General features: G+C 34.7%; 2 protein-coding genes across 5 annotated transcripts; both read left to right on the top strand.

The window, feature by feature from the left end:
• The first annotated feature begins 501 nt into the window (after positions 1 to 501).
• LOC111409917 lies at positions 502 to 10,265 on the top strand. Of its 3 annotated transcripts, XM_023040214.1 has the most exons (6): positions 502 to 710; positions 1,205 to 1,286; positions 2,849 to 2,979; positions 5,887 to 6,296; positions 8,947 to 8,983; positions 9,605 to 10,265. In XM_023040214.1, the coding sequence occupies exons 2-6, from the start codon at positions 1,260 to 1,262 to the stop codon at positions 10,008 to 10,010; spliced, it is 1,011 nt and encodes a 336-aa protein (XP_022895982.1). In that variant the 5' UTR covers positions 502 to 710; positions 1,205 to 1,259; the 3' UTR covers positions 10,011 to 10,265. The 3 variants fall into 3 exon arrangements, with proteins under 3 accessions (XP_022895982.1, XP_022895837.1, XP_022895909.1); XM_023040069.1 differs by lacking the exons at positions 8,947 to 8,983; positions 9,605 to 10,265 and adding an exon at positions 6,953 to 7,596 and having other exon boundaries at positions 510 to 710; positions 5,887 to 6,333; XM_023040141.1 differs by lacking the exons at positions 502 to 710; positions 8,947 to 8,983; positions 9,605 to 10,265 and adding exons at positions 762 to 1,007; positions 6,953 to 7,596 and having other exon boundaries at positions 5,887 to 6,333.
• LOC111409796 lies at positions 8,656 to 15,870 on the top strand. 2 transcript variants are annotated; one of them, XM_023039874.1, is made up of 6 exons: positions 8,656 to 8,938; positions 11,592 to 11,679; positions 12,803 to 12,869; positions 13,192 to 13,587; positions 14,881 to 15,221; positions 15,499 to 15,870. In XM_023039874.1, exons 2-6 carry the CDS (start codon positions 11,593 to 11,595, stop codon positions 15,712 to 15,714), a joined length of 1,107 nt encoding a protein of 368 aa, XP_022895642.1. In that variant the 5' UTR covers positions 8,656 to 8,938; position 11,592; the 3' UTR covers positions 15,715 to 15,870. The 2 variants fall into 2 exon arrangements, with proteins under 2 accessions (XP_022895642.1, XP_022895718.1); XM_023039950.1 differs by lacking the exon at positions 8,656 to 8,938 and adding an exon at positions 11,895 to 12,167.
• Positions 15,871 to 22,241: the final 6,371 nt, after the last annotated feature.

Genomic DNA, 22,241 nt, shown 5'->3' with positions numbered 1-22,241 from the left:
ATGCGAAGGTCAAAATTGTAGGGAATTTATAATTATTTTAACATTGTAGAAAAACTAAAAACTCATTAATTAGGGGCTAATTATGATCATTATTAACTAAGATAATAATGAAAGGTTAGTACTTTTTGGTAGAAATTAAAATTCTAATTTAAATCAAAATTAATAATTAATTTTAATTATATTTCAAGAAATTCAAATAAAAATTTAACTACCCATTTCTTTTTATCAAAGTCCGCTAAAATTTTAATTATAATCCTCACAAAATAAGGGTTTAAAGTAGAGAGATTTTGTGTTCAGGATGTCTGTTGAATACTCTAAATTTTAGTTTAACGTGGCCTAGGAGAACAATAACCTTTATCTTTATTTTATTTATTGGATACATTTATTTTCTCTTATTTACTTAAGAATTTCAATAAATTAAATTTAATAAATAATTTTCCAATTTTTATTTTTCTTAACAGTCCAATTTTTATTTTTCTTGTTAATAAAATTGTGAACAAGAAAATTTCCCAGGTACGAGTATCAGGATAAAAATGGAAAAAGGTCCAGCAAAATCCCTAATTTCACCGTATTTACCAATCCAAATCTTCATTCCATTCTCTCTGCCAAAATTCTTTGTCTTAAAGAAATCAATCAAACCGTAAAGAGATCAGAAGAATTTCATCCATATGCGCTTCCTTATATAATTTTCCCATAATTTGTCGTATGCGGTATGCCCCCCTCTTAATTTATCTTAAATGTGTGTGTATACGTTTGTATTTATGCGCGTTTATGGATTTTCTGAAACTTCTTTGAATTGACTCACGTTTTTTTTCCTGAATACATGATATTACGTGTGATAGTTTGGCGGGGAAATATTTGCGTGCGTGCGTGGATTTTCTGAAACTTTTACGAATTGGATAGTTGGATTTTACCCAGTTTTTTTCGCTTTCTTTTTCTGAATTGATGATGTTACGTGGGTTAATCCGCTAGGGGAAGTGATTCCTTACAAGTTAGCGTATTTCAAGGTGGGTACTTAGTTAAATATCGTTTCCTCTTGACATTTTGGTTTTTTTTATGCATTTATAACACTTTGGCATTATGTATACACTGGTACTTAAGTTGTGCGTCGTGTCAGCTGTGATTTTTATTAGGAACATCTGTTATTTGATTTAATTCTTGTTTACTTGAATGGATTTTTAAAATTTTCCTTTTGGGATTACAGGTCGTGGGGAATATGCGAATTTACTGTAAATGAGTGAGCACAGCAGGTTTAGACAATGGCATTAACGGCCCATCAGTTGCAGGTAATGAGAACATTGGCAATTACCTTTTGATGGAAGCTGATAATATTTGCCTTTTCTAAAGTTGCAAGTGTAAAGTTGACTTACTGCTATTGTATTTTAATGGTTGTACGATGCTTTAGTTTGGTTAGGCTGAGACAGTTGTTTTATTGGTTTATGAGGCATCATATAGGTTTAAGTTTCGTGTGATTTTAATCTCATCCGACATTGTTCATGACGCCTATGCATATTTTATATGCCTGTGGGTTTTATTTTTTATATTTCTTCTCAGTTCTATTATGCTATCAAGGTCGAAACTTGAAATGTAATGCAATTCTCACCACAAGATTTAGTATGTTGATCATTGTTTATAATGTAATAGAGTGAGGGAATGAGATTTTGATGCTGATTTTCATTGAAATTCAAAGCTAAAGGTCAAGCCCATCAAATATTGGTGGGAAGTGTGATTACAAGCTAGCAAAATGTCGTTTTTTGCTTATTATTAATCTTCTGTTGAGAATTAGACGTGTGAGGATTGCATTTACTCTATGGAACTGGAGATTGAGTTTGATGTTTGAAGGTTGACAAGATTATTGTAGAGGCACCATAGGTTAGGTCTTCTGAAATCAGAAGCACCTTTCGAAATTAGGATCAGGGCGTATTCTGTGCGTGTAAAAAATAGCACCCCTTGGGATGAGCCATGAAGTGTATGCTCCACCTCCAAGCTTAAAAGCCGTGTGACACCGTCATTGCTTCCTGGAGATTTTGGATCGGCCTGCCTTGTGATGCACCTGAGAACTCTTATTAAAACACTGGTGGTGATACAGGAATGATCATTTGATATTTTCTAAATGGCATATAGTCATGAACCAAGAAGTGTACGCTCCACCTCCAAGCTTAAAAGCTGTGTGACACCGTCATTGCTTCCTGGAGATTTTGGATCGGCCCGCCTTGTGATGCACCTGAGAACTCTTATTAAAACACTGGTGGTGATACAGGAATGATCATTTGATATTTTCTAAATGGCATATAGTCATGAACCAAGACTGATGGACCATTCTCTAAAATCGCAGAATCAGATGTGCATGATCGAGTGTGCATAAGGTCATTTTCTGAAAATTGACAATGTAGTATAGTAGTCATTTTCTGAAAATTGACAATTTACCTTGCCAAAGTCAAAATGCTTTTCTGATAAATGGCACTTTATAGTGACTAGCTGCTGTTGTATCTGTTTCAACAGTATTCTGATCCTCATTCCCAGTTGTTTTACTCTGATTTAGCACTAAAAATCCTTGACATCCATGTGTTTCTAGTCATGCCATCTGCAGGAACTGCATGCAGATTTTTTAATAGTTTTAGATTGTGAAATTGAGTTTAAGCGCGTTATCTGACCTCTGAATGTTTTGATGGTACAGTGCTTGTAAAATTTGAGTCATGCTAAAATGACATTTCTTGACTTTTGTTGTCACGTTTGTAAATTGTCATCCATTCCCAGTCTCATTAGCATCTTGTATTTTCATTCTGTAGTTCCCATGTATTCGTTTGCATAACATTATATAACAAATGTCCCTTTGCACTGTATTCAGGGTTCTTACTACGTTTTTCCAAAAAGTCCTTCACTGTGGAGCAGAGGGAACAAGTTGAAACATTTTCAAACCCTCCATGCAGCTGGGCGAAACAACAGATTCACCTCCTTGAAATGCAAATCTTGTTTAAGGTGGAAACACGTGAGAAACATGGACTACAAAGAGGTAATGAAGCGTAAGGCAAAAGATTTGGAAATTGGGTTGGTGGAGAAATATCAGGACTATGTGGAATCCATATGGCCATTTTACTGCAGAATGATCAAGTTCTTGAAGAGAGCAAATCTAGTGTAGATTTGGGGATAGAAATGGTTGCAGGGCATGAAAATTGAGATTCTTTTTTTCCTTTATTTCCTTGTTTTGGGGTGAAAAATATTCCCACGGGCAACAATTCCTGAACCCCGTTTTGGAATCTGGGGTTTTTAATCCCTTTGCTCTGCTTTGCCAAATTTGAATTTAGCCTTAATGATTTTTCTGTGGGTTCATAGTGAAGCCTAAATTTCTGATTTTATTATTGTGAAATTATCGACGATCACAAGCGTGCTCGCAACGTAACTTTTTTTTGGTTGTTTTTGCTTCCGTTTTTCATAGAAGAGCTCTCAAAAGCAATTACATTTGATCAGCTTCTTTCAAAAATTGTTCTAACTTGATGAAAGTACTTTCGCAAGTTCAAACATGGCTTGACTTTTTAAAAATCTTGTCAAATGAGCTTTTTTTTTAATTAGGATCAAATTGGAGAGGGAAATCGAAAGATGATTATTATTATTTATTTATTTATTTTTTCCCATCTCACACCTTATTGAAGTTTCTGTGGGTCCAAGCTTAAAAGCTGTGTGACACCGTCATTGCTTCCTGGAGATTTTGGATCGGCCCGCCTTGTGATGCACCTGAGAACTCTTATTAAAACACTGGTGGTGATACAGGAATGATCATTTGATATTTTCTAAATGGCATATAGTCATGAACCAAGACTGATGGACCATTCTCTAAAATCGCAGAATCAGATGTGCATGATCGAGTGTGCATAAGGTCATTTTCTGAAAATTGACAATGTAGTATAGTAGTCATTTTCTGAAAATTGACAATTTACCTTGCCAAAGTCAAAATGCTTTTCTGATAAATGGCACTTTATAGTGACTAGCTGCTGTTGTATCTGTTTCAACAGTATTCTGATCCTCATTCCCAGTTGTTTTACTCTGATTTAGCACTAAAAATCCTTGACATCCATGTGTTTCTAGTCATGCCATCTGCAGGAACTGCATGCAGATTTTTTAATAGTTTTAGATTGTGAAATTGAGTTTAAGCGCGTTATCTGACCTCTGAATGTTTTGATGGTACAGTGCTTGTAAAATTTGAGTCATGCTAAAATGACATTTCTTGACTTTTGTTGTCACGTTTGTAAATTGTCATCCATTCCCAGTCTCATTAGCATCTTGTATTTTCATTCTGTAGTTCCCATGTATTCGTTTGCATAACATTATATAACAAATGTCCCTTTGCACTGTATTCAGGGTTCTTACTACGTTTTTCCAAAAAGTCCTTCACTGTGGAGCAGAGGGAACAAGTTGAAACATTTTCAAACCCTCCATGCAGCTGGGCGAAACAACAGATTCACCTCCTTGAAATGCAAATCTTGTTTAAGGTGGAACTTACATGTAATTATATATGTTCATATGTTTATCTCTCTCTCTCTCTCTCTCTCTCTCTCTCTCTCTCTCTCTCTCTCTCTCTCTATATATATATATATATATATATATATATATATATATATTGTGTGTGTCTATACACATATAGTTCTTAATTCGATCTCTGAAAGATTATAGCTTACAGATATCCTTTTCCAGAACACAAGTAACTTTCAGGGTTTAGAACTGGGCTCTTGCATTTCCCTTTTCCTTTTTCTCATTTGACAGAATTAAAAATGGTAAAACAGCAAGCAAGAAAAACTAAAAAGCCATACATTGAAACCCATTGTACTTATTATGTGTTGTTTGCTGCTGCTAACTCCATTGTCTTTATTTTTCTCCTTTTACAGTTATTTTTTTTCCGTTTCCCGGCATCTGGCCTTTGTCAACTTGTTTTCTTCCTCCACAACATATGGAAAAGCCACGTCCTCCCCCTCTTCTTCCCCTTCTCTGTTTCAGTGACCAAATTGTATGGAGGGGCTATGAGATCAGTGTCAAACCGTAACCTTCAACCATCTTTTCTACCTATCAGTCTATCACTGTGGTACCACTATTTTTTGCTGGACAGTTTTTGATATCTTGGGGTGCAAACTACTGTTTATTACAATGATAAATATCTTTGGAGCATTGCTCCCTCTCTTAGATTATTGTTTCATGGTTAGAAAGATGAAAAGGCCACATCTGATGGATTTTGTGACTTGCGGCTTGCTCTTTTGAAGATTTTTGACTAAAAAAAGTCATCGAACTGTTATTAGGAGACAAGTTTTGAGATGTCAGAAGTATGGAGTCTCTAGGGGTGTGATCAGCTGAGTCCTACCAAGCAATATGTTGCTCTATGCTCAACTTGGTATCGTAAATAGGCCTAAAAAATGCTCAGGCTTGGCTCACTGTTGTTCGAGTCAAGGTTGAATATATTTTCGTATGCCAAAACACATGCAGATCTCGCATGCTATGTTAAATTTACAGTGTATTTAGTAAAAGGAGTATCATATCAATTCGTGGACATTAACTGAAATTGTGTGCAAAGGAGAGACTTGATTCTCTGGTGCATGGTTAATTGGCTAATACCCCTTGTTAAGTCTTTGTCTTCTTTTTTGTGTTAGCCTAGCTTTCCTCACTTATGAGCATACTACTATGATTGAATTGACATGTATTTCTATGTGGAGTTTGAAAGGGAAAGCCTAATATGTCTATGCATCACTGGGATATCAAAACCATTTTTTTTTTTAAATTTATTTTTTCCGTTTCTGATGGTTATTGCATTATTAAATTGTATATTTATTGTGTTGTTATTCTATATCAGGTCATTTTACTTCCTATTCCTAACTATAGTTTGATCAAATGGCCCATTTGCAGTGTAGGAGCTCCTTCTGTCCTTGGAACAAAAACACAGTTATTTAAAATATCTGCTTTTAAAGGTAGCAGTTCTGATGATGCTGGAAGCAGAAGTAGTGGGTCAAAGACCCTGCAGAATCCTGTTAATGTTTCCTATATACGACATGAAAGTGAAGAATCCTCGGTGAAATCTCCGGTTCAGAATATTCCTCTTTCTTGTACATCAACTGCAGATGAGACAGCAATCCAGTCACTGTCTATACAAAATCTATTTAAGAACTGGTTGATGTTATTGCGTGTTACATCACAAAACCAACAAGTGAATGAAGTTCTTGATGAACCTTCATTGGTAGAAACTTTGGAAACACAAAACAGTTTGCGAAAGCTAGAAAGAGTTGTATTACTAAAGGCTGTTTGGTGCTCCTTTTTAGGTCTGGACGCAACAATAAAGATACCTTTATTGATATTGTAAGTCTGATGGTACATCCTTTCTCCGTCTCCAATCTCTTTCTGTGTGTGTAAGCCTGTATATTTTACATGCCTGCTTGCTTGTGATCAATTTCTCTGTTTCCAAAACTAAGGAGATACAGAATTTTGTATGAGAAAAGGTAAAAATATCAGTTTCGATTGAGCACTGATTTGTACTGTATGCCAATGTGTAGAAATTATGTATTTATTTTTTTTGTGTGTGTGTGTGTGTGTGTGTGTGTGTGTTTCAATGGATATTTGGAGCTATTTTACTCTAGACTGAGTTGATTAAATTTCTGTGTTCTAACATGTATTGCTGGTAATTTAACAAGGGAAATAGTTTAATGAATCCAAAGAATGTAGCTTTAAAACTCTAGCTGATATAAGATGTTGCGTAATTTAAATTGTTATATGCATGAGTACAGTTATAATGCAATCTTTGGTAGTTTCTTCCAAATTTTCTCATTATTGCTTCTGAACTGTCAAAGCACGAGTACAACATATATTCTTCATCATTTAGTATTTGTTTAGCTTAAATAAGATATTCAGACAGGTGCAGATCCATAACAGAATGAATATTGCTGTTGACTAATTGTCTCGCTTTTTGTTGTATTTGCAGCTTCCCTTTATACCTGGCAGTTAATTTAGTATATGGATCTGTAGTTTCCAGAGAATTAACCCCTTTATGGGTTCTTGGACCATTAATTGTTGCTCTCTACATTAAGATGGTACAGCTCATTTGTGGGCTCTATTCATTCAGCTTCAAGCAGGCAGTTAAAGTAGTTAAGAACCTGCCCTTCTACTACCTTTTGCTGCATAATTATATTGTGCGTGGGAAGTTTAAAGAAGGCATACGTTCACTTATATGGCAACACGTGAGAAACATGGACTACAAAGAGGTAATGAAGCGTAAGGCAAAAGATTTGGAAATTGGGTTGGTGGAGAAATATCAGGACTATGTGGAATCCATATGGCCATTTTACTGCAGAATGATCAAGTTCTTGAAGAGAGCAAATCTAGTGTAGATTTGGGGATAGAAATGGTTGCAGGGCATGAAAATTGGGATTCTTTTTTTCCTTTATTTCCTTGTTTTGGGGTGAAAAATATTCTCACGGGCAACAATTCCTGAACCCCGTTTTGGAATCTGGGGTTCTTAATCCCTTTGCTCTGCTTTGCCAAATTTGAATTTAGCCTTAATGATTTTTCTGTGGGTTCATAGTGAAGCCTAAATTTCTGATTTTATTATTGTGAAATTATCGATGATCACAAGCGTGCTCGCAACATAACTTTTTTTTGGTTGGTTTTGCTTCCCTTTTTCTTAGAAGAGCTCTCAAAAGCAATTACATTTGATCAGCTTCTTTCAAAAATTGTTCTAACTTGATGAAAGTACTTTCGCAAGTTCAAACATGGCTTGACTTTTTAAAAATCTTGTCAAATGAGCTTTTTTTTTAATTAGGATCAAATTGGAGAGGGAAATCGAAAGATGATTATTATTATTTATTTATTTATTTTTTCCCATCTCACACCTTATTGAAGTTTCTGTGGGTTCATAGTGATGCCTAAATTTCTGATTATCTTAATATGAAATTATCACTGATGATACACACACGGAACTTTTCTTGGTTGATTCTACTTGTATTTTTTGTAAAAGAGCTTTTAGCTTAACAAAGTACTTTTAGAACAAAGAAATAAAAGCAGGTTGACTTTTTAAAAGTCTTGTCCAACAAGCTTTTGTTTAAGAAGGATAAAGCTAGAGATTGAAATTGAAATCGAAAGGTTAATTTTATTTGAGCTTCTCTTACCTGATATCCTTTAAATATTCTTCTCCTCCTACTACTGCCATTATTCCCTCGACGGTCTGCAAAGCTCCTCTTGAGCCTTGCTCGGGAGATTGGGAGTTTCCAACTCTCAACTATGAGCAACATAATTTAAATAAAAGAGAATTTAAGAAGTTAAGGTCTATTTGATTGTAAAGGTGTAAAAAGAAATTCAATCTCATGCAAGTTTAAAAAAAAAAATTTATCAAAATCATAAGAATTCGATTTCCATGAAATTGGTCAAAAACATTCTTTAAGTATTTGTACCTTGGAATTCGAATTCCAACTTCACTTTCGTATCAAACAGTCAAAAGTAGAAAACGAATTTATCGGATGTGATATTTTTCATGGAATTATGTTCTATCAAACGCACCTTTAATGTTTTTCATCTTATTTATTACAATATTACTATTTTTGAAAAAAATTCTTGACGAGAATAAGATCCAATTCTATCAACTTCGTCGACTTCTACCGTAACAAAAAATAATGAAAAGACAAGAAAAAAACTAAAAAGATCCTAGTTTCTTCTACCATGTGAAAAAAATGGACAAAGAACATCTGTAAAGTCGGGCTGGAAAGTCTAAAAAATAGCTGCTTCAAAACTAGAACAACCAAAGAAGCCGCTTTCCATACCTCAGAATCTCCGAATTTCTCCACCACGCACCCCATTTGCTGTCAATTCCTCAAATGGGTTCAGAATTTTCCCAAAATCATATGGGTTCTTCTTAATAGCGTCAAGCATGGATATAGCTTAAGTTTATTGCTGTTTCTTTTCTCGTGGAAAGAAGATTTTTAGGTCTGGACGCAACAATAAAGATACCTTTATTGATATTGTAAGTCTGATGGTACATCCTTTCTCCGTCTCCAATCTCTTTCTGTGTGTGTAAGCCTGTATATTTTACATGCCTGCTTGCTTGTGATCAATTTCTCTGTTTCCAAAACTAAGGAGATACAGAATTTTGTATGAGAAAAGGTAAAAATATCAGTTTCGATTGAGCACTGATTTGTACTGTATGCCAATGTGTAGAAATTATGTATTTATTTTGTGTGTGTGTGTGTGTGTGTGTGTGTGTGTGTGTGTTTCAATGGATATTTGGAGCTATTTTACTCTAGACTGAGTTGATTAAATTTCTGTGTTCTAACATGTATTGCTGGTAATTTAACAAGGGAAATAGTTTAATGAATCCAAAGAATGTAGCTTTAAAACTCTAGCTGATATAAGATGTTGCGTAATTTAAATTGTTATATGCATGAGTACAGTTATAATGCAATCTTTGGTAGTTTCTTCCAAATTTTCTCATTATTGCTTCTGAACTGTCAAAGCACGAGTACAACATATATTCTTCATCATTTAGTATTTGTTTAGCTTAAATAAGATATTCAGACAGGTGCAGATCCATAACAGAATGAATATTGCTGTTGACTAATTGTCTCGCTTTTTGTTGTATTTGCAGCTTCCCTTTATACCTGGCAGTTAATTTAGTATATGGATCTGTAGTTTCCAGAGAATTAACCCCTTTATGGGTTCTTGGACCATTAATTGTTGCTCTCTACATTAAGATGGTACAGCTCATTTGTGGGCTCTATTCATTCAGCTTCAAGCAGGCAGTTAAAGTAGTTAAGAACCTGCCCTTCTACTACCTTTTGCTGCATAATTATATTGTGCGTGGGAAGTTTAAAGAAGGCATACGTTCACTTATATGGCAACACGTGAGAAACATGGACTACAAAGAGGTAATGAAGCGTAAGGCAAAAGATTTGGAAATTGGGTTGGTGGAGAAATATCAGGACTATGTGGAATCCATATGGCCATTTTACTGCAGAATGATCAAGTTCTTGAAGAGAGCAAATCTAGTGTAGATTTGGGGATAGAAATGGTTGCAGGGCATGAAAATTGAGATTCTTTTTTTCCTTTATTTCCTTGTTTTGGGGTGAAAAATATTCCCACGGGCAACAATTCCTGAACCCCGTTTTGGAATCTGGGGTTTTTAATCCCTTTGCTCTGCTTTGCCAAATTTGAATTTAGCCTTAATGATTTTTCTGTGGGTTCATAGTGAAGCCTAAATTTCTGATTTTATTATTGTGAAATTATCGATGATCACAAGCGTGCTCGCAACATAACTTTTTTTTGGTTGGTTTTGCTTCCCTTTTTCTTAGAAGAGCTCTCAAAAGCAATTACATTTGATCAGCTTCTTTCAAAAATTGTTCTAACTTGATGAAAGTACCTTCGCAAGTTCAAACATAGCTTGACTTTTCAAAAATCTTGTCAAACGAGCTTTTTTTTTAATTAGGATCAAATTGGAGAGGGAAATCGAAAGATGATTATTATTATTTATTTATTTATTTTTTCCCATCTCACACCTTATTGAAGTTTCTGTGGGTTCATAGTGATGCCTAAATTTCTGATTATCTTAATATGAAATTATCACTGATGATGCACACACGGAACTTTTCTTGGTTGATTCTACTTGTATTTTTTGTAAAAGAGCTTTTAGCTTAACAAAGTACTTTTAGAACAAAGAAATAAAAGCGGGTTGACTTTTTAAAAGTCTTGTCCAACAAGCGTTTTTTTAAGAAGGATAAAGCTAGAGATGGAAATTGAAATCGAAAGGTTAATTTTATTTTGAGCTTCTCTTACATGATATCCTTTAAATATTCTTCTTCTCCTACTACTGCCATTATTCCCTCGACGGTCTGCAAAGCTCCTCTTGAGCCTTGCTCGGGAGATTGGGAGTTTCCAACTCTCAACTATGAGCAACATAATTTAAATAAAAGAGAATTTAAGAAGTTAAGGTCTATTTGATTGTAAAGGTGTAAAAAGAAATTCAATCTCATGCAAGTTTAAAAAAAAAAATTTATCAAAATCATAAGAATTCGATTTCCATGAAATTGGTCAAAAACATTCTTTAAGTATTTGTACCTTGGAATTCGAATTCCAACTTCACTTTCGTATCAAACAGTCAAAAGTAGAAAACGAATTTATCGGATGTGATATTTTTCATGGAATTATGTTCTATCAAACGCACCTTTAATGTTTTTCATCTTATTTATTACAATATTACTATTTTTGAAAAAATTTCTTGACGAGAATAAGATCCAATTCTATCAACTTCGTCGACTTCTACCGTAACAAAGAATAATGAAAAGACAAGAAAAAAACTAAAAAGATCCTAGTTTCTTCTACCATGTGAAAAAAATGGACAAAGAACATCTGTAAAGTCGGGCTGGAAAGTCTAAAAAATAGCTGCTTCAAAACTAGAACAACCAAAGAAGCCGCTTTCCATACCTCAGAATCTCCGAATTTCTCCACCACGCACCCCATTTGCTGTCAATTCCTCAAATGGGTTCAGAATTTTCCCAAAATCATATGGGTTCTTCTTAATAGCGTCAAGCATGGATATAGCTTAAGTTTATTGCTGTTTCTTTTCTCGTGGAAAGAAGTATGGAATTTAAGATGAAAATTGGTTCTTCATTTTCCTGTATATCCACCTCGCTTTGTTCACCTTTTCGAATTAAAGCGGCTACAAAGGTATCTGTATCAGTATATGTTTTTCATCGCTCGTATTTAACTACACATTTCTGCTTTTTCTGTTTGGTGATTCTGAGAGGCTTATTGGAAAAAAAAATCGTGATTATTTGTTTTCTAAATGATTGAGATTTTAGCAGTGTTTTGTGGTTAAGCAATGCACAAATGTGCATTTGAATTTTTTTAGTTGTGATGCCGAAAGCTGTTATTTTATTCAGGAAAAAAAACGTGAGTCAATTCAAAGATCCAACCGTTTACAGGAAAGCCGAAAGCTGTTATTGTCGGGTTTAAGTCCCTTAAATTTTTCTTTGGAGCAATCAAGGATCCAACTGTTTTTGGGTCAATTAGGAGTCCGATCTTATGCTTTCATTCCCTGCTAATCTCTGAATATTGTTATAGCCTTGGGCATGCAGAATACGAGCCTTTTTGGACTCTGGTATCAATAGGTCAAGGGTCAACTGTGAATAAGCTTATAAATCAGTGATATAATGGTATGCTTATCATTATTACTACAAAAAAGTTAGATTTCCATGTTAACTCTAGCATCAAGAGCGAACTATGGATTGCGGATTATCTATCATTCAGTGATGTGATGATATGCTTATTTATACAACTGTGTTAGTTTGGATAAGTAAGGTTTGAATATTAATATCACTAAGAACCTAATTTGGAATTTTTGGAGTCAAAATTGAGATGAACGTATTGGAGTTGCTTGATATGCAAGAGCTTGTAATATTTATGGGAAAAACAGTTTTCGTGAATTCGTGCCTTTTGTATTATTGTAGAAGCTTTGAACTTGAACAACTTATCTCTTTTACTTTTTACCTCCTGCTTAGTTAAGCTATTTTAATGGAGAACAAGTAATGTCAATCCATTGTTTTATCACTTCAGTCAGTTTATTTCATTGATGGAGTATATAATTCCATTTAACCCAAATTGATATCAGTGTCAATATATTCCTCCTTTTCTTCGCTTTAATAGTTTTAAGTGTGTGCATATATGCATAGGTTTCTTTCTTTCTTTTTTTTCCCTGTTCAATTTATTTTTTTCTTTAAATATTTTTTAATCTTAATCATATAATGTTATTGAAAAAGAATGCTTCTGACTCCTGCCTGTTGGTCTTCAGTTGATCTCAAGGCTACAATTGTTTGAGAGACAGCTATGCGATACAGATCAGTTGAGACACTCTAAAGGTAACTATTTTATCATGTTAAAATTGCCTAATGGATCATTTTTATAAAAGATGCAACTTACTTTTCTCAATCTTCTTAGAAGCATCAATGGTGCAGTTTAGCTTACCTAAAATGTAGTGATATTTACTGATAAATAAACTACATTTATAATTATGGCCTTTTAAGAGTTTCTTATCCAGTGGATTGTCACTGCAAGTTCTGATTTTGTTTGTTCAAGGATTACTATGATCAAATCGGTTGGCTTTAGTCAACATTTATTTGATTTTTTATATCATGACGCGTCTAAAACTTTACTCTAAATATCCTCTTTTCCTTCTGCAAGTTCTTAAATCATGCCAGCTCATAGATGGAAAGCTAACAGTGATAGAAAGGTTATCAAAGAGGCGATGTATTCTCTTTGCTACAACTGATGATCAGCTATCATACAGTGAGCTTGAAACTGATGATTTTGAGCAGGAAATTCAAGCCCCTCTTGCTGAAGATGCCTCCCCCACAAAATACCTCCATATTGAAGGATCTGAAGGAAAACCAGGCTTTATATCATTTTACAATCGTCCTCGCCGGAAAGAACATGAAATCTTGGTGTCTACCGCTGGGAAAAATCAAAATAGTCTATTGTGGTTCGTCGGTCCCACTATCCTCGTAGCCTCTTTCATTGTTCCTTCACTTTATTTGCGCAAGATACTCTCCACTATATTTGAGGACTCTCTATTAACCGGTAAGCAAAACTTGTGCTAGTTTGAGCTACTTTCTTGGTACCTCTCTTGCTGATGTTATTGCTTGTTTTCTAATGCCTGCATCATCGTCATCATTAACTTTATTCCTCTTTTTGAGTAAAAAACCAAATTTATAGCAATAAATAAGTACTTCTTGATATAGATTACTTGCTATGCCTAATTCTGCTTTTCCTGATTTCATTTTTTGTTATTTAGATGCTAATAGTCTAAAGTTAGATGTCTTGATTTCACTTGAAGGTTACTGAAGCCATTTGAAGGTCCTATGAACCTGTTACAGAAGTTCTCTTACTGCATAATAGAACATTGACGTTCTGCTTTTCCTGATTTCATTTTTTGTTATTTAAATGCTAATAGTCTAAAGTTAGATGTCTTGATTTCACTTGAAGGTTACTGAAGCCATTTGAAGGTCCTATGAACCTGTTACAGAAGTTCTCTTACTGCATAATAGAACATTGACGTTCTGCTGTTTGATAGCATTGTCTAATGGAGCTTTGGTACTATAAATTCTGTGTTTCTTGGTTACCCTTCTATATTGTTTTCCCTCGAAAATTCTGAAAGGATTTACTAGTCTTTCAGAGCTTAAGCCTGTATGAAGCTTCTTTGTCTTCTGCTATTTTAGATATTCCAAACCCAGTTGGAATAGTTGATGTAATTCATATTGCAATGTGGAAAAAAGTGACGAGTGAAGGTTGCTGATAACAGATGGATGATGATAAATCTTTAGATACACTGTTGAGTGAAGTTAGATGTTTCCTGTTGTTTGATCTAAAAAATATGTTAGCTTAAAAGCGTAGGAGCAGCTAAATTCAGTTCAGACAAGGTCCGAGGAGTGTTAGATACGTGTTTGAGTATGTCTGGAGATTGTTAGCACCAAGCTGCCAACATATAAGCTTAGAGCATATTTGCTTTCCAGTGTGACCATCCATTAAATGAAAGTAGCCCCTATCATATACACAGTTCATTTGATGATCTTACACCAGAAAAATTGCAGTGGCGTGGAAACAAAATTTGCTGATTGCATAGTTTTCATTGTTGTCATCGGATAAGTTTATATGCTCGTAAATAGAGCATAAACTTTTATCACATGTAGCATCATAGTTCTTGAAACCACTTAGATTTTTCTATGCTAAATGGTAGGCTACTTCAGAGTTCAACTAGGTCAGGGAAAGGAAAAACAAATTATTGCAGATATTATCATGTCTTGTGGTTGATCTATTCCGACTTCTTTTTTGTATTAGGATATAGGCATTAAAAGTATTTGCTTGTTTTGGCAGACTTTCTAATATTATTCTTCACGGAGGCAATCTTTTACTGTGGAGTTGCTGTGCTTCTTCTCCTAATAGACCATTTCCATTTGAGGAGACCTATTGCGCCCCTATCCACAGACATAAGCCATACACCGCATTTGGGACACAGAATCTCTTCCGTTGCTGTCTTGGTTCTTAGTCTTATAATTCCAATGGTGACTATGGGTTTTGTTTGGCCGTGGACTGGCCCTGCAGCTTCTGCTACTCTTGCTCCCTACCTTGTTGGTCTTGTTGTCCAGTTTGCATTCGAGCAGTATGCAAGACATATTATGTCTCCTTCATGGCATGTCATTCCCATTATATTTCAGGTAAGAACACTGACCTTTCATTTCAACTTAGTTCAGAATCATGCAGAACTTTTCATAGAATTGAATTTAAACTATTTTTATCTTGTTATCATGGTCGTGTTAATTGGAAATGTAATTAATATTGGTTAAGTTAGGACTCTAGGAAATTTCATTTTTGGTCCCCCACTTTATTATAATTATCTTGGAGTCCTTCAACTATTTAAATTTGAGTTAATCCCGACAAGAAGTTCACCATGAATTAATGATGCATTTGCTTTTCACTTTCGACACTCTGCAGGTTTATAGATTACACCAGCTGAATAGGGCAGCACAACTGGTGACGGCTCTCTCTTTCACAGTGAGAGGAGCCGAGATGACGTCACAGAACTTGGCAATAAACGGCTCATTAAGTACACTACTGAATGTCCTCCAGTTTCTTGGCGTCATCTCTATCTGGTCGCTTGCTAGTTTTATCATGCGATATTTTCCATCTGCCACCTCAACTGAACCGTAAGTAGTGGAAATAAAAACTGAAGATAGACTCGACATGGTGAAATTGAATAAGTTAGAAATCTTGAAGGTTGGATTAGCCAGACGTCTTTGTGTGAAGTTCTTCATCATTTACTTGGTTTGCTATCGTAGGAATCTGAAATAGATGAATATGAACGAATATCACCTTGCATATTGATCACTGTCTCTAGAAAATGAGGATGAATAGTATAAAAGGGCTCAATAAATTTGCAGCATTCGTGATTCAGTTTATGGGATCTTTTCATTCCAAGAATGTCATTTAGCTTCTACATGATTTATTAATCTCGACCGACAATAATGTTCGTCGAACGTTTTCTTGAGAATCTGGTGACTTTCTGAGTCCTATATGCTCATTTTTTGCTGTTGTGTTCTTCCATTTAGATGTAGACTTCAGTTTCAGGTTGTTACACTTTGACTCTTTGCTTGTCCTAAATCTTGTAAATTTCCTTCTTCTTCTTTTTTTTTTTTAATTATCGTTAAATGTAAATATCATTGATTAAAAATATTTTTTTTAATTATCGGTAAATGTAAATATCATTGATTAAAAATGTTCCATATACAAGTACACTGGGCATTCCTGGGCAAATCAAAAGTCAATATCACATACAATTACTCTGGGCATACTCGGGAGATACAAAAAGAGTGAAAGTGCACCAAATCAATGACCTAACACTAAGGATTCGAAATGGATTAAGACATCCGGATACAAGGAGAACATAAGTTTGTATCTGTGTATCTTGATCCGTTTCACAATACAATCCAAGTTAGGTGAAATGTCTTCAAAAATCTTCCTACTACGTGTTAACCAAAGGTAATAGACGGTACTTGCAAGTGCTATCCTCTTAGCTTTGCTTCGTCAAGATGTCCCTCGAGCTTCTTTTTTTATCCACTTAAGAGAGCTAGCTATTGTTGACATAGATCTCCTGATGCTGAGCCATTTTCTAATATTCTCCCATACGATCGATGTGAAAGAACATTCAAAGAATAGATGACAGCTCATCTCCTCCTTTTGTCCACAAAGAACACAATTACGATAGATATCCAAAAAATGCAATTTGTCTTTAATTAGGAGTTTTGATTGGACCCCTAATCAAAGCAAAAAAGAGTGCTTCAGAGTGATGCAAGAGCTCCAAACATCGGCTGCCCACGCCTTCTTTGGACCTCTCAGCCTGAAGAAGTCATAGGCCAATTTTATGCAAAATTTCCCCCCTGCCGACCAGCTTAGTAATCTGTCCAGCCCTGCCTGTTTTCAGTCATTATTTCCCCCAGTCGGCCAGATTAATCGGTCACTGTTTTGTGGCACCACAGCAGCCTTACTTGAGGCTGATCCTGCATACATTAACCGGTAATTTTCACCGTCCAGCTCAGCTGAAGACACGGTTTGTCCATGCAAAAGAACCTGGGAAGCAGTCACATTCAGTTTCAATAAATTTCTGATTTCCGGCAATTTTTTGAAAAGTTGGGAATGATCTTTTCTAGGAATAACATCTCAAATGCACGTCCCTTGAAGATAGACTCGATGAACCCACCAAATCCAAAGAGTATCCTTTTTTTGTTGGATATTCCAAAGGGATTTAGTAAGTAATGCTAAATTCCAATTCTTTAAGTCCTTCAATCTGAGGCCGCCTTCATCTTTTGGAAGGCAAAGATCCTTCCAAGCAATCAAAGGCTTCTTTGATTTCCAAAGGAATTTTCGATAAAGGCTAACAATCCTTGATGTAATTGTAGTCAGGATGGAGAAGATAGAAAGCCAAAAAACATTCAACACCTTGAAGAACCGCCCTAATAAGTTCCAACTTGCCCGTATAAGATAATGAGGAATAATTCCATGTAGCAATATAAGTTGTAATTTTATCAAGAAATGGAGCATAACAACTTATTTTAAGTTTTCCCGAAGCAAGAGGAATGCCCAAATACCGAAATGGCTTACTACCCCTTGGGATATTTGTCAATTGAAAGATATCCCCAAGCGCTTGACCATGAACACCAGTTGTATGCAAGTTGGATTTAAGGATGTTCAATCTTAAACCCAATACAAAACCAAAATTGGAGAGACAATCCATGAGAATTTTTACCGACATAACATCTTCCCTAGCAAAGAGTATCAAATAATCCGCAAAAGCTAAATGGGTGATCTTAAGGGGGCCACACTTAGGGAGATAATTGAAATTATGTACAAGTAGCTTTTCCTTTAAATTTTACCTATTCAAATTTGCCAAAGTCTTTATATTATATGAATTTTGCTACTTTGTTTGAATTTTTTTGCCCGAATGGTTGACATCCTCTCACATGTTGTGAGTCCCGCTTGAATAGAAAGTCCAAAAAAAAGTGGGGCTCCTGCCACTGTGAGAGTCAATCATCCCCTCTATCACAATCCTGCTACAGTGCCTAAATTTTTTTGATATGAAAATAGTTAATATTATTTTTATGGGAATTGACCCGTCGGTTGAACCTCCGAGTCGCTGGTTAAACCACTGACCCATTGACCCACTACATTGTTCTGGTCGATACCTGGGTCGTGTCTGACAACTGTGCTAGTATGTTCTTTTGTTATGATAGTACCAATTCAAACTATCAGTCAAATTTTCCTATGGCCTTGGTTTGTCATTTGATAGAATAGCATTTGTTGGGACAGCTTTGCTTGGTGTACATAATTTTTTGTACATCAAGGTGTTCCACACTCACATGGGGTGGGGCCCACTCAAATAAAAAGATTAAATAGATAATTAGCACCATTTTGGAGTAATTAGAATGAAGCTTGGCTGCTTGGGTGAAACTAATCCTAGTTTGATTCACGTTATTTTAAAACTCATTTTTTTCTCAAATTTATTTTCAACCACACATTCTCACAATAAAATATTTTACACTTAAACTCAAAACTTTTTTGTACTTCTTAGCTACACATTCTTCTAAAATTCATTATTACAAAACTCATTTTGATGAAATGATAGGCATCAAACAGGGGGCTAAGTGAAAATCTGAACCGATTTATATTCTTTATATCTCACCTCGTAATCAATTATTGAATCCAATGTCATTTTTCTACACTGAGTCTACTAAGGATTGAACTTTAATCACTACTTTATAAAGTAATAATATGAAATTATCATTGCATGCGCACAAATATATAGTGGCTCCCCTTCAATGTGAAAATGATGTCCATCTTGCCTGGTACCAGGAAATTTCATGCTTCATGCAATCCTTACCAGGTTTTGACTTAAGAACTGCAGCAGAAAATCTGAACATCCAGTCTTGTTTGAAAATTAGGTTAGTGAGCTTCCTAAATAACTAAGTTGTAACTATTTCCCTCGAAGCAAGTAAATTAGGTGCAAGGCTCCCGCATTTGAAAATGAAGCGAAAGGAAATGAAAAACGAGGTTAAGTTTGCTAATGCAAAGAAGAGCATTTCTCCACTTCCGCCATCGTTGCCATCACTTCCGAGGTTTGTTGGTACACAGAAATGAATGATTATGTCCCCGACTAAGCAAGAGATTGCTAGTTATTGGGAGAAGAAGATAGTGGTTGAGGAAGATCACCTACTTGCAGCTATAAGGGATGTATCCCATATCAGGGCCAAGAAACTCTTAGTAAGTTCTATCTATCTTGAAACATGTCATTTAACAGCTTATATCGGAAGAAGAGACACATTTATTCATTTAAATTTACATCTTCAAACTGTCCTTTCAAGTATAGGCCAGATTCATTACTTTCGTAGACATGTCAAAATTTTCATTCATGGATTGCCAAATATTCTGATATGTTAAGCTTTTAAATGAAGTAGTTCATCATGATCTAACTCTCAGTATGTTTGCTTTGTCGAATAAAACCTTTGATTCCCTGCAAACGATCTGAGTTCTCAACTAAATATAACTGTTTCAGGTCGAGTAATATCAAAATACTTGTTTCTAATTGAAAAAAATGGAATGGAATACAAGAGCATATTCGATATACTGGACTGAATAGAAACACGATTCAAGAACATATACATACGACAGAAACTTTTATACTGAAATTGTAACTCTGTTCAGGTGAAGTACAGTGCTCTGGAGGATAATTACAAACCATATGAAAAGTCCTGCAAGAAAGATGATCATGGTAAGAAAATTGACAAAGCACCAAAATTTCTGGTGAAGAAGATGAAAAGAATGAGATAAGAGTGGTATTAAGGACTGGTAACTCTAATTATCTACTCAAAAATTTGGAATAGCTCATGTAAATCTTTTCTCTCACTCATTCTATTATTATACACACAAGGTTGCGAATATTGAAAACTCTAATAAAACTTTCGATCCTTCTTGTTTTTGAAAGCAGAGTTTCTTAAGTATCGTATCGTGTAGCATTTCTATTTTCACTTTCACGATCTTACAACTTTGTTTGTTTCGTGCATACGAAAATGTTGCAGATATGAAATTTCAAACTCAAATTGCTCAAAATTGAAATTTTGTTTGAAGGATATATAAATATATTTATTGAATTTATATGTGCAGGTTGACTAAGAAATATGTATACCTAAGTCAACCAGCAATAAAATCCATGGATATAAACAGAAGAAAATCTTCCACTTACATTTCCCAATACTTCGCCCCTTAAAATGTGTGGTTGAAAAGTTGTGGGATCCGTGAAAAATATAGTTAATTTTAATTGTTTGACTTTGATTTAGATTAAAATTAAATTTTAATCAAAACCAAACATGGTTTTTTTTACTAGTAAGTTATTATAGAAAGTTTGTTATAATTAAAAAAAAAAAAAAAAAAAAAAAAAAAAAAAAGGTTGAACCCCAATGTTGAGGGTCTCCACCGCGCCGCCCCGCCCCTAGAGTTTTGTGAGGGAGGTAAATCGCGGGATGTGTTCCAGCAGGTCAGGGAACAAGAGCTGTTTGTACACTGCACCTACAAGGAGTCCAATTTCATGTCTCAAGAATCGAACCCCCACACTGCGGTTGCCAGCAAGGCGTGAAATAACCTCACTCCTGTCCTTTGCACCATTGAACTATGCTCCGAGGGGAAAAGTTTGTTATAATTAATCATACAGAGTGGTGTCAACAACTTAAGACTTATGTTTGCTCAAATAAAGTACCTTTTTCTTCTTCTTCTATGCTTCCAATGCTAAGTCAAATTTACTAATAAACTTAGAACTGTTAAAATGAATCAATTTACATGACATTTGAAAGGCCTAAATAGATCATGATCTTGTTCAAAGTGCGTCATGTCGTGTGTTCAGTCGAACTATAAGGACTTTTGGCTCGCTTAGGCCATTGCAGCCGAGGTTATATCGAAAGCAAAAGGTTTGTAGAGAGCAAGAAGCTGTGGGCACAACACAGAATTGTACCAAGTCGATGCCTAAAAAATTGTAAGGTGTGGAGGCAATCTTAGATCAATCTTCAATATATCAAAAATGACGCCTTCTCACCATTTTTCACTAAATGTAAAAATTATTACTTTTTCACAAATTCAATGCAATTAATAATTGCCCATGAATTTATATTGGGAAATCAACACTTTTTATCTTCATTTTTTGCAATTTATTATTAATCTATCTTCTAACTTTTTTTTAAAAAATCTTTTTTTAATTTTAATTTTAATTTTTATTTATTTTTATTTTTGGTTTAACATCAAACATTCTCAACCTTTTGAAAATATAGCAAAATTCTTCATTCCGTACATTTTAGCAGTTAAATTGTTAAATTCACATAAAATGACGAATTTACCCACTCTTTAAATAAATACATAAAAAGTTAGCAATTAAATAAATAATAAACTAAAAATTGCAGCAAGAATTCTAAAATCTTTTCAAAATGAACAGATAAATCACAAATTAAAAATAATTGACAAAAAAAAAAAATAAAAAAAATCTTCTTCTACAATCCCATCCAAACCACCAACCAGCCTACTACCACCACCGCTACCCAACGCCACCACCCATGGTCACCATCACAACGCCACCACACCCCAACTATAATAAATACCCCTCAAACCCACAATGCTAACTACCGTCTTCAGCAATTGGGTCCCTAGTCCTCAATTAAAAACTACATGGGCCTCGTCAAAGCCTATCATCAAAATCCCTTTCCAAAAATTCTTAGAGTGCGTTTGATTGATATAAAAATATTATTTAGAAATGAAAATATTTTTCTTCTTTTGTGGAAAATAAAAATCACCTCCACCCAAGGAAAATATTTTCCTAAAAAACAAGAAAAATTAAGCATATTTACAAAAGTTGGAAAATATTTTTTTATGGAAAAAAATAGTAATCAAACACTTCAAGTAGGAATTTGAGTGGAAAATTAAGATTTTTCATGGAAAATAAATATAATCAAATACACCATAAGGGTCTGTTTGATTGCAAAGATGAAATTTGGATGAAAAGAAAATGAATTCCAGGGAATTGAATTGCTTAAAAATTGTTTTATTGGGAATTGTCAATTGATAGTGTTTGATTGATATAATTTTCTAGGTGGAAAAATATTGAAATAAAAGTGTCTTTTAGTATTCGTTTGACTTTATTTTTCATG

This window comes from Olea europaea, chromosome 1 (genome assembly GCF_002742605.1).
Source record: "Olea europaea var. sylvestris chromosome 1, O_europaea_v1, whole genome shotgun sequence".
Taxonomy (NCBI): domain Eukaryota; kingdom Viridiplantae; phylum Streptophyta; class Magnoliopsida; order Lamiales; family Oleaceae; genus Olea; species Olea europaea.
Note: the sequence above shows the minus strand (reverse complement) of the source record. Positions and strands in the feature narration are given on the sequence as shown.

Excerpts from the sequence above, each read along its gene's own strand:
- LOC111409917 (XM_023040214.1), top strand. The coding sequence starts at position 1,260 with ATGGCATTAACGGCCCATCAGTTGCAG. Across the intron at positions 1,287-2,848 it reads TAACGGCCCATCAGTTGCAG|GGTTCTTACTACGTTTTTCC; the intron begins GTAATGAGAACA and ends CACTGTATTCAG. Across the intron at positions 2,980-5,886 it reads AAATGCAAATCTTGTTTAAG|TGTAGGAGCTCCTTCTGTCC; the intron begins GTGGAAACACGT and ends GCCCATTTGCAG.
- LOC111409796 (XM_023039874.1), top strand. The coding sequence starts at position 11,593 with ATGGAATTTAAGATGAAAATTGGTTCTTCATTTTCCTGTATATCCACC. Across the intron at positions 11,680-12,802 it reads GAATTAAAGCGGCTACAAAG|TTGATCTCAAGGCTACAATT; the intron begins GTATCTGTATCA and ends GTTGGTCTTCAG. Across the intron at positions 15,222-15,498 it reads TCATTCCCATTATATTTCAG|GTTTATAGATTACACCAGCT; the intron begins GTAAGAACACTG and ends GACACTCTGCAG.